Consider the following 15,102-nt stretch of genomic DNA (forward strand, 5'->3'; position numbering starts at 1 on the left):
AATTATATGCTGTTGAGAAACAAATGGAATTTAATCAGGCTGCAGCCTGATGCCAATGGGTTTCCTTTAATTGTCATGCCTGCCTGTGGAGGAGACATATTTCTGCAATTAAGCTGTATCTTAAAAGACATTACAAAACAAGAAACAGGACTGTATGTGCAGATAAGGTACAAGAAAAGGAGAAGAAAAGAAAGGATTCATAAGAGCATTCATATCAGGTTCTCAATCTAACTGCATTAATCTATGACACTAAACTCATTATATAGCCAGTGAGGTAAGATCAACTCCTTCAAAACAGTATTTTCAGGTTAAGCAAATGTTCGTTGTTATTAATAATGAGAAAAATGGAAAGCAGCAGAACTTAATATTTGCATCAGAACCGGCTGCAAATATTTTGTCAGAAAAAACCTCCACACCCAAAACAACAGTCTGTAGCAAAACCTAACAGCAAAACCTAACTTTTCTTTTTTCTTAAAGTAAAATTTTTAGATTTTGGTTTTAAGAAAGACATATTTTTTCAGCGAGTTTACATATAATTCACAGGTCTGTAGTAAATTTCCACAGCAAAAAACTCCCCCATTTGTTACGTAAAATAGGAATTCATGTTCATTTATAATCAAATATCTTTCCTTGGGGGAAAGCAAATCCTGTTATCTTCTTTACACTGTGAGGCAGTCTAAGAGGAATCTGGCACACCTGCCAGGCTGGAATGCTTTGATATTATTCAGCTGCCTTCAAGTCACTCTGAAATCATACCATGTGAAGGTAAAAGCAAACAGAAATATTTTTGAGACCAAATCCCAAATAGACAAGATAGTAATAAAGAAGTTCATAAAAACCAAGGCATGTAGAAAGGAAAAGAAACAAGCCTGTTATCTACCTAACACTTTGACTGCTTTCAAAGTTTCTCTAATCCTGCATGTCTCCATAAACGAGTGCATGTTTCCAGTGCATATTTCATAAACCTTTCAACTAAGGATTCTGGTTCTCACAACCTTTACATTATTAGATTGCCTTAAAATATGTTCAAAGTTCAGGACCACAGCTCCTCTTTACACTTCAGATCTCTCTTGCACACAGTCAGGTTTGGCATTTGAATTAGAGGCCTGCAGGCTCTCACTCCTCACTATTAAAAACAAAGGCACCTCAATAACCACCTGTGCACATTCAGAAACTTTCTCATACTGAAACATCGTATTCTCAGATCAAGGAAGGGCTCTGATAAAAGCTGGTTGTCAGCACATACCTGGGCACTGTGGACAGCAGGAGTCCTGTGTGCGGGTGGGGTTTTGACAAAGAAGAGGTGGACAGACTTCAGTCTCACACAGGACACGTCCACTGTGGCATGTACATTGTGTGCAAGAATCAATGTTCCATGTCTCTCCTTCTACAAAGTATTCCCCACCAGGAGCATGACAGATCGATGGACTGGTGAGCTCTGGCTTTTGCACGATTATTTCATCTGGGAAAAACAGAATTGGAAGACAGGCAAAATCAACTGTTACTCTAATAATTAACAACTGTACCCAAGATTAAGAATTTTTGTTATTGTTGAAAATATATTTCAACAAATATATTTCAGTAATGTTATTACTGAAAATACATAACAAAACCAGCTATAGATTATTCTTGATGAAGACCTTTTGACTTTATGTCACCTGCATCTCATGAAAAATGGGAAAAAGATAAACAAGAAAGAACTTGAGAATCATTCTGAAAAAAGAGCAGTTAATATAAATCAGATGTAACTTTAAGCATATTTAGCATTTCAGAAAAAAATCAAACCAACCTGTGATATAGGAATTCCAAGAGGTAACTGTAAAAATTCTACTCATCAGACAGTTTCCTAGCTGCTAAATGTTAGCATCAGTGCAATTCCTGAAAGGATGAGTAAGTATGCTTCTCCTCTAGAATTTAGGAAATCCAGGTTCAAGTCAAGTTTCCCAACAGATATGTCTCTCTGTCATTTGATGCTACATTAAAAAAAAGCACCCAAACAAAATAACCCCCAAGAATCTCCCACAAAAAATAAAAAACCCCCAACCTATCAGAACAGAAAAACACAGAATCCCACACCCAGCCCCCTAAAAACATATCAGCACTTAACACTGATGGAAGTGCTTCATCAATGTTGCACAAAAAAGAGAAAAAAAAAGAAGGGGAGGGAAAAAAAAAGAAATCTGCCATCTTTGAAAACTGGATCCAAGGAGATGCCACAGTGTGTAGACTCATATTTTCAGTGACTGTATCTTATCAAATGAACCTTACTTCCTTTTCAAACAATTAATTACATTACCTCTGCAGCCCTGGCTAAAAGATTCACCCCAGCAGTTTAGAGAACAGATTTGTCTTCCTTCATGTTAAGAAAGGAACTCAAACTGTTTCCCTTGTTCAGCATGAGGGTCCTTCAGCCTCTGGGACATTAAAAATGGGGGAACTCTCTTTACCTCTTGGTGTATTGAAAGAATAAAAGAATCCTACCCTCCACCTTGAGGGTGTTTAAGCACCTATCATCAAGAAAAGGTTATGCCACAAACAGCATGTTTGTAACCTGCTTGAAATGCTTTGAAGACTACCCCACATAAGGTGCAGTAAGGGCAGTAATAGTTGCCTGCTTACTATGCTGGTTCATTTGGACCTGGAATAAGTTCACCAGCTTTTCCCATGCACTGTGTATAGATACCGAGATGCCTCACACAGCATGTTTTATTCAGCTGCAGAAGCCATGAGTTTGAAAGCTACAAGCTGCAAAGTGAAGTTTCAGGCTTATAAGTGATGTCCTTCAGCCTGAATTCAACCCATTTAACACTGGATAGCTAAGTTAGGTGCCTCTGCTAAGAACTGAACTGCATCACGTTTCCTGTGCTATGAATGGCAGGGGAAGAGAAAGTGACTTCCCTAACTAGGCTACATCTCTAAACCACTTTCAGAAGGTCCGTCCATCTCTCCTACTTAATTATAATGATGCCTAATGTGAACATCATCCTAATCCAAATATCTTGGTTAAGGAGAGAAAAATTGAGCAGACAGCAGCTCCTCTAGTTATTTAGGCAGGCCAAAGCCCACAGAGTATACCTGGCTCTCTTGTACTTGTCTGGAGAACGGCTTTTGTGCCCTTTGCTCTCTGACACTGCCACGTGGAAGACACACAACTTAATTGTTCTCATTTCTGGAGAATGATCAGTAGAACTCAAGGAAGCTGACTCTGGCTGATCTGACTTTATTCACAAAGTACTAATGCTTTTCTTTCAGGGAATTATTTTATCTTTCACTGATTTGCTTATGCTATGCTTTTCCAATTGCTTACATTTATGAACCACATACCTGATTCAGCAGCATTTACCCAAAATGAGATTGCTAGTCTGCTGCCTTGTCACTGTTTGATTTTTATTTCAGCTGGAACAATATATTACATTTTATGCAACGACATCCTAACTCACCATGGCAAAGGCAGATGCTAATTTTTTTCTGGAAATTTTCTGAGTCATCTGCTTTGCATTTAGTTCTCTGCAAAGTCACAGGCCTGTTTTGCTACAGCTTATATACTGTTCTTAATCAAACAAACATAACCAGACATTACTGCTGTATGTATGGTATTGCCTAATGCCTCCTTAGCAGCCCTGATAATGAAATATCATTGCAACTGAATTGCTACAAATTTGCAGCTAGTATTGCAAATTTACTACTGCTAATCTGAAGGAGCAATTAGTCAAACAAATACACACTTTCTGCATAGCATGGTTCTGCAAAACATTATAAATTTATGGCTTTCTAAATCTTACTGGAAACCTGGAACTTTTCACAAACATTGTGATGAACCATTTAAACCTCCTCATTTATAGAAACGGGGTTATAAGGAACAGTGTAGCAGTTAAGGTATCTTGCTCCGTTGAATGCTAATTAAATATTGAATTGAATGTAACCACTTTTTTCAGTCTGAAAAATGACCTCTGAGAGCTGCCCCTAGCCTGTTGATAGGTTAACATTGCAATTCAAAACTCAGTACATGAGGACTGCTAATTATTTCAATGTTCTTATGGCAAATACATTTGACTGACATGCTCACGGGCTCACAATTCCAAACTTCATTCCTATCTATTAAAATCCATGATATTTATTTAGCATCATCAGTAGGGAATCAATACATTGCAAAATAAAATTGGAATTACATTTGTAAAAAATATAAGACCTCAGTGGGGAAAAAAACACACACTGAGACTAATTTAGTCTTATTCGTATACTTATATATGCAATCACTTTAAAATGCTGTGTCTGCCCTAGCACTGTAAGAGTTTACACCAAGTATGACTTTGCTAACACAGAAGCTAGGTGACCAGTGTCTTGAAAGCAGGAACTATGTCAGACAGAGAAACCTATGCAGACACTGTCTCTCAAAGGAATGGACACTGCTGGGTAAGCAACGGCTCTTTTATAAAAGAGACCAACATCACAACATTAAAATTTTGAATCTTGAGTTTATCTAATGCAAGAACTGATATGCTAACCTGTCCCCATCCATACGAAGTATACCATCCCCTAAAATACTACACAAATCATTGTGAAAAAGCTGAAAGAGAGACAAACCTTTGAAGTCGTGCATCTCTCTGGGGACTATATTTTTCCAGTTACCACAAGGTGTGAACTGGATTGGAGATCAACATTTGTCTAAGCAATCTAAAGAGATCGGTTATCTTAGGTCATAGGGAGAATGTACTTTTCTGTGTCACTTTCAGAAAGTGGTTCTGGCTATTCATTTTACCCTTAGGGTTTCCTGTTCTTTACAAAGAATGTGAAACAATTCATAATTGCTTATATTCTCCCAGTGCTGTCCTACTGTTTTGCTATTCATAAAAGTTTCATGAGCCTCAATTGTTCCTACTTGTAACATGACTTTCAATAAACCCACAGACAATATCATTGTATTACAAATTAATCTATTTCTCACATAAAATACTGTAAAATAGTTCTGAAAACAGAGAGCATTATTCTTACACTCTACCCACACTTTTTCATAGATGTTTTTCATATTAACACTTACTAAAATGGTATTGGAATGCAACATGAATTGTACTTGGCCTTTCCACTGAAAGCATTGAAATAATCTACAAGAGCTTTCTCTCAGAACACAGAATCATAATGTTCAATTACTTATGACACCTGTTTGTGTACACCTTTGAGAGGTTGTGAAACATAGATCAGGAGATAAATTTTAATAAAACTCCACTTTAAAATCAAAAAAAGAAAATGTAACGGCTTATTACAATATTTGCTATCATAGATAACAGACTAGAAACTTTTACTAGTTTAAAGATTCCAGTGTGTCAAAAATTAACAAGTTAGGACCCACAACATGCACATGCTTTAAATTTTTAAATTCCTATTTTTCACAGCTGAGATCTTAATGACAGCAAGTCATCATGTTATATTTGGGCATAGAAACTTTCACCTGTACCTATTACTGAATGATGCACGAGATTATTTTCATGTATTAGGAAACAGAACACATGTGAAATGAAACCCGATTACAAAGGACGTAAAAGAAATCACGTTACCTGGACATGATGGACAACACTGCCCTGGATGTATGGTGGGGTTGCCACAGTTGGGAACGGGGCAGGTGATCAAGGCACACATTTCCCGTCCGTTGTGGCAGTAACATTCCCTGCAGCCATCGTGCCAGCTCTCCTCATTCTCATGTCGGCGCCCATCCATCGACAGGCAAGATCCCGTTTTAACAGGAGGCATGAGGGAAGCCGTTGCCTCTGCACAAAATAAAAGAAAAATGAGGTGTCCTGATAAGCATCTGTTGCTTAGGAAGAACCACACCAATGTCATGCCTGGATTGCGTGTATTTTTAAAGCATATATAAGACCAAGTTCTGTCATTTACACTTAGAAATAAAGTAACAACACACAGGAAACAATAAAAGGTATACTGAAGGGGATGATAGGATGTAGTAGATTTTTTAATCACCCAGAAATACAGTACTGTCTAAATAACATAAGAAAGAAAGAGAAATGCAGTGGAGGGAAATAGGAGAAAGCGTGAAATATATTTAAAATGAAATATTAAAATATCACAGGATATTAGATTATCTATAATGTATCTGATAGCAAGTAGAATATAAAAGCACTTACAAGAGCTACTGATGATCTTACAAATGATAAAAAATTACAAGCAAGTGCTAACAGGGTAATGACAGATACTGGAAATATTACATAAAGTACTTCTTGTGAGAAATTATTTGTTTATATTACTATGATAAATGAGATGTTTGAAAGAGAACTGCTTTGAGAATTTTATCCCTCAGTGTTTTTAGCTTTTACTGAGATGAGAATACAGTAGCTTGGATTGTTGCACTCCTTTGAAACACACAAGCAGTTGGTCCAGGAAGGATAAAGTCTCATTGGTATCTTAAGGGGTATTTAAGTGCTGCAGGATTCAGCCTCAATATACTCTTTGTTAATCAGCTGAGTGAATTTAGAGCCCAACACTCCCCCACCCACATCATTACTACGATGAAGGATTTAGGATCAGTTTGTCAGTGAACTGACTTGTTTTCAATGGTATGTCAGTGATGTTCTGCTGACACACATATATATAAGGTTATTTGTATTAAGTTCCTAATTTTATTTTCTTTTAAAAAAGGGATAGCAATATTTATATGTAATTTTAATAAGCATTTTTCTGTTGAGCTTTTCAGTTGGTTGGTTGGGGTGTTTTTTGGTGAGGGTTTTTTTACACACTAACATGTAGGTCAGCACTTCCTCAGCAGCAGCAGATCTGTCAAAAGTGGTCTAACAAGCAGATGGTACAAAGTTTGAGGCTGGTTTTCAGAATAGGAAGGCAATACACAGAAATTACATCAGTATACTATTTTGTGAATTAAAAAGAAATGCTGCACAAGGATAAAATACTTCTTAGAACAGCCTTCATCCTCTTGCATGAAATACTACATACAGAAATACTATAAAAGAAAATTACATTCAGTTACTACACTTTTATACTTTAGTGTCAGATTATACAAATTCTGATTTGACTTTATTTCACTGGAATACTGCTCTCTATTGAAATCATTATTGACACTCAGAAGTCCTAGATGATAAAACCCTTCCCCTTCCTAAATAAATGAAGTATCAGATGTAACCAAACTTTTTTCCTGATATATTCTGAAGTATACTCCAAAATTTGGAGAAACACAGCAAGCACATAGGCAACTATTCAAAATTAAGTTCACAAACTGAGACTTTTCACTTTTCAGTTTTTAAATACAACTAGTACAAAAGCTGATACTTGAAGAAACCCAATGTCTAAAAACAAAATGGGAATAACTAAAGGTATGGTTGAAATGATCTGAGATGCAGTAGTTCACAAGGAAAAAGGAGTCAGTAATGTGGTAAGGTTGCAGAACAGACAAGTTCAATCTAAGATACAAGTACCGGAGCACTGGGAATTTAAATGCAACACTACTACTCTACTAGTTTGAAGATTTTACCACTGTTAAAGTACAATATCAAGATTTTGAACAGTGATGAGAAACCATAGTAATTGGGTTTATTTGACTTAGAAATGAACCCCCCAAAAGAAAATGTCTAGGAGTCTCCAGTTGCAACTCCTTAAACATTGCAAGAATTCTAAAGGGAATGGTGCTTAGCTGTTGTATATGTCTGCTAAGCTTGGAACAAAAAGTAACCAGTTCAATGTGTAGGAAGGGAGATAGAAATTTTAGAAAATTTATTTTAAAATGTCATATACTGCTAACCACAGGAAAACATTATTTTAGAGAAGTGATTGCCCTTTTTTTTTTTTTTTTTAAAGTGGAGATTCTTAATAAACTAAATCTTAGACAAACATCTGTCAAGGATTATCCAGATAGACTCTATTTTATTTGAGGGCAAAGAAATAGACTCTCCAAGTTTTCCAAAGGACTACTCCAGCCCTGTACTTCTATGGTCCTACTTCCATTAATCCTGGTGTAAGCTACTTCTGGCAGAAGCAATTTAGGAAGTAATTCACAGGCAGAGGATTTACCCATACCTTCCTCTTACTTAGGGATTTTGGGTCAAAATTTTAACAAGGACTCACATTTTCCCTAGAACATACTGGTGACTGCTCTAATTATTCTATGACAAGTTGCTAATGATGTGATGCTGAAATGATATTCTCATGGCTTGGTATCTTTATGATCATGACAACAATAAATACTTACAGAGATATCAAGTAAATTTCACTAAATATTTGTGCATGTTTTAAAATTCACCGTTGTTGAGGAAAGCACTTAACAGTGTGCATACACATCATTAGTGACCAAAGAACTACATCTGTTTATAGTGTGGGATGTGATTATGGCACACTTAAGAGAACATTCTGTGTATATGCCATCACAGCATCACAACAATAAAGAAAAGCGTTCTGACTGTAAACATGAAGACAAATGACAAGCTGAGTGATAAAAATTATCTCAATGGGATGCCCTTCAGCAGTTACCCTTTCTTATTTAAAGTTTTAATTTCTAGTAAAACTCATATATTGTATCTAATGTCAGTGAAATGTCTCTCTGCTTCTCATATCTGCAAAGTACATTTGTAACATTTCAACTCTTATTTCGCTAGAAGCCCTAAAGTTTTGCTATAACTGTCTGCAGTGTATTATGTCATGTAGAGAAAAGATATGTTGGATATTACTGATTTATATGCTTGCATGTTTGCCTTCAGATACAGAAGAGTGACTTCAGGAACTTACACACTTTCTTCCAGTGCTTCTTCCATAGTTCCCATAGCTTATCCTATTGCATTATATAATTTTTTAAAATGCAAAAGAAATAGCTGCTAAAAATGTTAAGAATAATTACACAAAACGATGGGAAAGTAATCAAACTTACTTGACTACAGCTATAAATCAAAGCACACCAGTAAGAATCAAAGAAAGCAAGCCTGAAAGAACAGTCAGAATCAGAGAGAGAGACTGAGCACAGACAAAAAGTTATTAAATTGAAAACACAGAGATGAGCTATGAAGGAAGTCTCATACCCAGACTAATGTAAAACACAGTCTGAAAATATCTTAAAAAACAGTCAAGCTAAAAGCAGCACAAATATAAAGCAGACAACTAACGAACATCTGATCTCAATATTCACCTTGAACTTGATGGTTACAAGTTTGGTATGTGGAGTGTGTGAAATTTTTAACTTAAGAATACCAAGTTCTTCCTGATGGATAAGTGCTCTCTCTACTCATTGTTCATTAAAATTGTTTGAAAAGTGTCCAAGAAACAGCACCCCCATTTTAGATGATATACAGGATATCTATCAAATCCAAAGCTTCTTTGTAAAGAAAAGACAATGGAGAAACCAACAAGAACATCACTACTGAAAAAAAAAGCCTTCAACTAGCTTATTTCTAGCAGTTGCTTATTAAGAGCTTGATCCAATTTTTATTAATGATAACAATTTTTTTGTGACTTTGTAATGGGAGATGAAAGCAGAGCTGAGGTTTTCTGTTGAAACCAAGATGCACACAGATAATAACAAACACCATCAAAACAATAGAATCCTTTGAACAATGTTGAACCGACCCTCCCACACCAGTTACCACATTTCAACTTGTACATATTCTGTGCAGGATTCCTTTTCTTTTGCTGTTTTCTTTGAACTGCTCTGAAAACAAGTTGTAATTAGAGGTGGTAATACACTTGCACGTACCTCTACACTTGCAGATAACACAGCCATGACTGTTCTGCTGGAAGCCCATCGGACAGATTTTACTACAAGGAAGGTCCGGGCATTTCTTACACCGACAGATTTCACAGCCGTGCTTGTTCTTCCTAGATGAACAAAATAATTTGTAAAAGGTCAGCAAGACACCTTAAATATCTACATGTCATGATCTTTAAAGCAAAAGCATCCCTCAGAAAAGTGACTGATAATTAAAGAAAATTATTGGTTAACTGTCACCCTTAGATTCAGTGGTTCTATGGGGTGTACAGCTCTCCATCCCTGCCATGTGCTCCTTCCACGTGACTGGCAAAATCTCTGCAGTTGGCACTTTCAAGCCACAGCAGATAATACAGATGTATGGGCTTATGACTACTTTTGATGTTCCATTCTTTTTTCAAGTGAAAAAATGCAAGGAAAGACCTTTACAACTGTGAAGATACTGAAGGAGTAGGTAGGATTCTGTTGTATTTATTACATTTTTATAACACAAATCACTGTTAAGTATTTTCCTCCAATAACAGATAACTTACAGTAGATTTCCTATCTTGCATAATAAAACTATAGAGAGATTTCCAAAAATGTTAAATAAGCAGACAAAAAGCTCACCTGAAAACTAGCACATGGAATGTCAGTAAACCATACAAAGATTAGCAAACACACAGTAACATATTTTGAAATAGAAGAGCCAGAGAAATATTCAGGAAAGAGAGTACAGAGAATCAAGAAAAATGCTTCCAAAGCTTCCTGGTGAAGCTAGGCAGGAGTCTGGAGCACCACCTAACAGCATCTCTTCACAGCACCATAAACATGCTGCTTTAGAGGATCCCATACTAAGTATTTCCTTGTCTCTTTTACAGGAAGACAGACAATACCATTCAAACTCTAGGCACAGATGTACTAAACAAAGAAAAGACATGGGAAATTACAGACCATGATCTAGAAGGATAGAAGAGAAATAAATTATGTAGATCTCTGAAAAGCCTGACTTCAAGCTCTAAAAAACTTTACTTAATTTTTAGTTAGAGAGCTGAGAACAACAAATCATTACACAGTAGGATGGACAGTGGAAGACTTCCTGTCTTTCTATCCCATCGAAAGGAATGTTTCTTTCCATTAATATGTAAACTTTAAAACAGTGAGCTCTTCAGCAGTTTTTTTTTCCGACAATTATGGAAAGGTTTTGATTTCTTCAAAGATGTACAACCTCAGTATTTCCAGTTGCTAACCTTTGACAGTCTTAAGAAAAATCACAAACATGATGATTACTCCTTAACTTTTAACTCTCTAATATACTTTTCTTTTAATACTTCCTTTTTTTGGTCTCTATTTGTGACTGAAGTTTTACATTAAAATACAGATTTGTCTTCCATTACATCCCATGTTTTTAAACATAACATAATGATCATAACATCATATGATGTTAACATTAAAACACAGCATGTTATTTTAAAAAATAATTTGGCACAGTAGCAGTATACCGAACACAGGTACTATACAACTCCAAGTCTAAATTTTGGCACCAAAGTAAGACTTGAAGTGAAATGATCCTAAAGTAGTTCTTACCACAATTTTAGCCCTATATCCTACAAACAGTTCCATCCATAGTTATCTTTAAATGTTATTAATTTCACTCAGTGCAATTATTCATGTATTTTGTAGAGAATGACAAGATTAGGGTGCTTATTTCCAATTTAAAAAAAATCAAATTATCTGAAGACTTCATTAAACATTCATCATTTAAAAAATTTAAAAATTTAAAAATAGCAGCCAAGCATTGTGCATAACTGAATTCCATTCTACATGTAAACCCAGACTTTAAATTGAAGACTATTTTCCAATTAGCTTAAAAAGGTTTAAAGTTCAAATTTTTTTTCAGGTGTACAAAAATATATGGGAAAGATCATCCCAAACACAGGGTTCCTGAAAACATTGGCACCAGCTTGGAATCAACGTGTTTTTAAAATACCTTTACCTTACCCACAACTACCTTACTATGCCCATTAAAATGTGATGTCATTTCTAATATGCTTTTGCTATATAGTTCTCATAGATTTTCTAATGAAAATGTTTTGTACACACTTCAGTAAAAAAAAAAAGAAAAAAATATAGTGTTTTAGCTTACTTATGTACAGAAAACACATATAGAAATCTGTAATTTTCCTCTGTACATCAGTATACTAAATGCGTGATACCACAGACTAAAAATTACTGCTCTTTACAAGATGTGGTGTAAGAGGCTGAACGCTCCTTTCTTTATTATTTATTTTTTTAAAATGCTTTCTATTTATAGATGAACTGTGTGCTCATTGCTAGCCTGTGGAGAAGTTCTGACCTGTGTGATGTTTTCACTCATCTCCCACAACTCCCCAAAACGGGACACAGTGCAATGGGGCAGGCAGCATGTCTCAGGCTGGGAGTGCCTGGGCAAGTTATTAAATGGTCCAGATGTGATACTTGGTGAGTCAGTGTCAGATCTGATACTCTGCGAGTCCATGTCTGATCAAGGTGTCATTCTATCATGTCTAGATATTCAAATGAATAGTTGCAAACTGCAAGATTCGATATTTATGCTTTTTACCCTTAATCTGATTAATGGTAAATGACTTTGCTAAATATAGTTCAGAATAATCCTTATCGGCTGAAGAAAAACATTTTTAACAATTCAGTGTGACATCTACATTGGGACTGCCAGGGAAGAAAATCAGTAGAAGTAAATTGAAAGAAACCAAAAGAAGAAACAAATTTGATTGCTTTAGACACCACAGAAAAGTCAAAGAATAGAGTAGAGTCAAAGAATGGAAAGAAAACACATAGAATTTGTTTTAAGAATATATTCAAGGTATGTCAGTGTAAGTCCAAAAACACAATGACAAAAGATGTTAAATAGATCTTATTCAATGTTTTTATCATATTATAACTTTTGAATAGGCTAAAGCAAGTGGCCTTGAAAATAACAATTTATTTATGCACACATAATATTAAAACTAAAAAAGCTTTTCCTGTTCAAACAGAACAATACTCAATCACACTAAATAAACAGTAAAAATTTCTGTAGTTCATACCAGCTGTCTCTGCTATTATGCAAACACATTCACATCCCTGAGCACATAGATGAAAGCAGTCTTCTCAAATTCTGTCCTGATAGCTTTAAGCTATTGACCTTGACACAGGCAATAAATTAAGAGCTATGATATGGAAGTAGTATAAACTCCAAAATCTAACAGCCTTAGTGCACTCTTTAAATATCACATCTGATTAATCTGCTGATATATCAGTTTATAAAACAATTTTAATAGACATTAATTTTTAAAACACAAATACAAAACAGAAATAAAGATCTATGTTTGCATATGCAGTCTGGAGACTACCAAACTCACATCCTGTACTAGCTACTGAAGATGCATTATATGTTGTGGAAAAAAAATGGATTCCATCTTTGTTGCAAATAGGAATTAAATATATTCTGATGGCTATTTTTCAGACTTTTTTCTCTTTTCTTTGCCCAAGTTCAAAATCAAATTTAAGCTAGCGCAAAGGATTTCACTGCCCCTTGTGAAACAGTTACACCATAAGAGGACTACATGGAGTTTTCAAGTAAATTCTTGAATACAGTTGTAAATTGTACTCCTTTATTGCTGTTGTTTTATTCCAGCCACCCTTCCTGATGATTCCATTGTGGAGTTCCCTCAGTTTCAGACACCTCAACACCATTTGTCTCTTTGCCTCACAACTTTAAGACACCTGTATTTTGTGCCTGTTCACTGGCATGGCTCAAACTTCACTCTCCCTGGATGTTTTTAAACAATTCCACATGCTTCGTACTTGTTTTAATAGACTTCACTCCTTTGATACTTAATGTAAGCAATATTATCCTATCTAAAAAACTGAGACAGCTAACCAGACGTTATTTCTGCTCAGTCTTTTGCGTTTCTTTTGTTCTGCTACCCATCTTCAACAATCCTTGCCTTCGAAGCCACTGGGCAAAAGTTCTGGGAAGACAAAACTGACACTGCTTTTCTGTAACTTCCCTCCTGCTCTCCTTTCTGTCACTTGAGAAACTGAAAATAACTCTCAGCTACTCCTGAAGTCAACATGCCTGAAGATAATTTTACTAACCCTTTAAAATTCATCCTGTTCCTCTCTCATCTACTACTCAGCGTGCTAAGGGAACATGAAAGACACACTACATGAAAGATTGCTATTATAAAAACCTGCTGCAATTATGAACAAGGGTCAAACAGAACTCTGAAATGAATCAGAAATTAAAAGAGTATTAGCATTACACTAGGAGTTGCAAATATAGTAAACTTCATTAAAAATCCTAAAGAAATAAATTGCATATGAACATTACCTGAAGATCTGTTATCATGAGGTAGAAATTAAACCATTATGAAAAGCAGGAAGTAACATGGAATGGACCCATGAAAAATAAAATATATTGGTAAAATATATATAGAAGCTATCAGACTAACTACTATGAAATTTCTGTGACAAAAGATCTGCTCAGTTTTCCTCACCTGTTTCATAGTCTAATGAATACCACAAACACCTGCTTTTATGGAGAAAGAACTCCACCACAAATACAGGTTTTGAACACATTTACAAAAACTTAGATAAGAGATAGTACTGTTCTTCACGAATTCTGTAAAGTAATTATCAGAAATGTCTCACTAAAATTAGTCTGCTGTCATATCAACATGAAAAGAAACTTGAAATATTAGATAATAATTTGAATAAAATAAATGGGCTATAAAATGAAAAGCTATCAAAGCATTCAAGCAATTTCAAAAAGCTATGTGCAAGAGACATTACTTGTAAGTAGCTTTCTCATCTTGTTTGTCAAAGTCTTCAAAAAAATTTAAGCAGTTCTTTGCTTTTACAATCTGCTGCTGTTCTTTGGGTTGCTGTTACTTAATATGTTGATCAAAGTCCATTTTGAAGAATACTGTATTCTCGCATCAAGTAACAACATATCTATTTTCCTGCATTTCCCCCTGCATTGCCACAAAGTAAACACAAGTACAGGTGCCTCATTTTTGCATATTTTCAGTATGGACAGGGATTGAATTAAATACACTTTCAGAATGAGAATACGTACAAGTATCCAAAGGGACAGTACTTGTCACATACAATGGGTTTGCACTTCTTAGGCCGTGGTCGGCACTGACAGATCTCACAGTTGTGGATGTCAGTCTGGAAGCCGAAGGAACAGTCCAAGGAACAGCCCGAAATGAGGCCGGTGCACAGCTCCTCCCCTGTGAAGGATACATACAGGTTAACACAACATGAAAACCGTTTATATCGGACACATCTTTAGCAGATTAAATCTTCTGTTCCCTTTTACTTAGTAACTTTTTTAGTACTGGTAAGCCTTACCTTCAGACTCT

The 15,102-nt window shown here is 35.5% G+C and overlaps 1 protein-coding gene across 1 annotated transcript in view; it reads right to left on the bottom strand.

Annotated features, from left to right (window-relative positions):
- CRIM1 (cysteine rich transmembrane BMP regulator 1) overlaps nucleotides 1–15,102 on the bottom strand; it is a 173,687-nt gene that overhangs the window by 11,109 nt on the left and 147,476 nt on the right. The window contains exons 9-12 of the mRNA XM_050315533.1: nucleotides 14,814–14,970; nucleotides 9,701–9,822; nucleotides 5,553–5,762; nucleotides 1,247–1,462 (exon numbers count right to left, since the gene is read on the bottom strand). Coding sequence (XP_050171490.1) covers nucleotides 1,247–1,462; nucleotides 5,553–5,762; nucleotides 9,701–9,822; nucleotides 14,814–14,970 — 705 coding nt within the window. The remainder of the gene's footprint in view (nucleotides 1–1,246; nucleotides 1,463–5,552; nucleotides 5,763–9,700; nucleotides 9,823–14,813; nucleotides 14,971–15,102) is intronic.

This window comes from Myiozetetes cayanensis, unplaced genomic scaffold, assembly GCF_022539395.1.
Source record: "Myiozetetes cayanensis isolate MyiCay16 unplaced genomic scaffold, myiCay2020 scf2-11, whole genome shotgun sequence".
Classification (NCBI taxonomy): domain Eukaryota; kingdom Metazoa; phylum Chordata; class Aves; order Passeriformes; family Tyrannidae; genus Myiozetetes; species Myiozetetes cayanensis.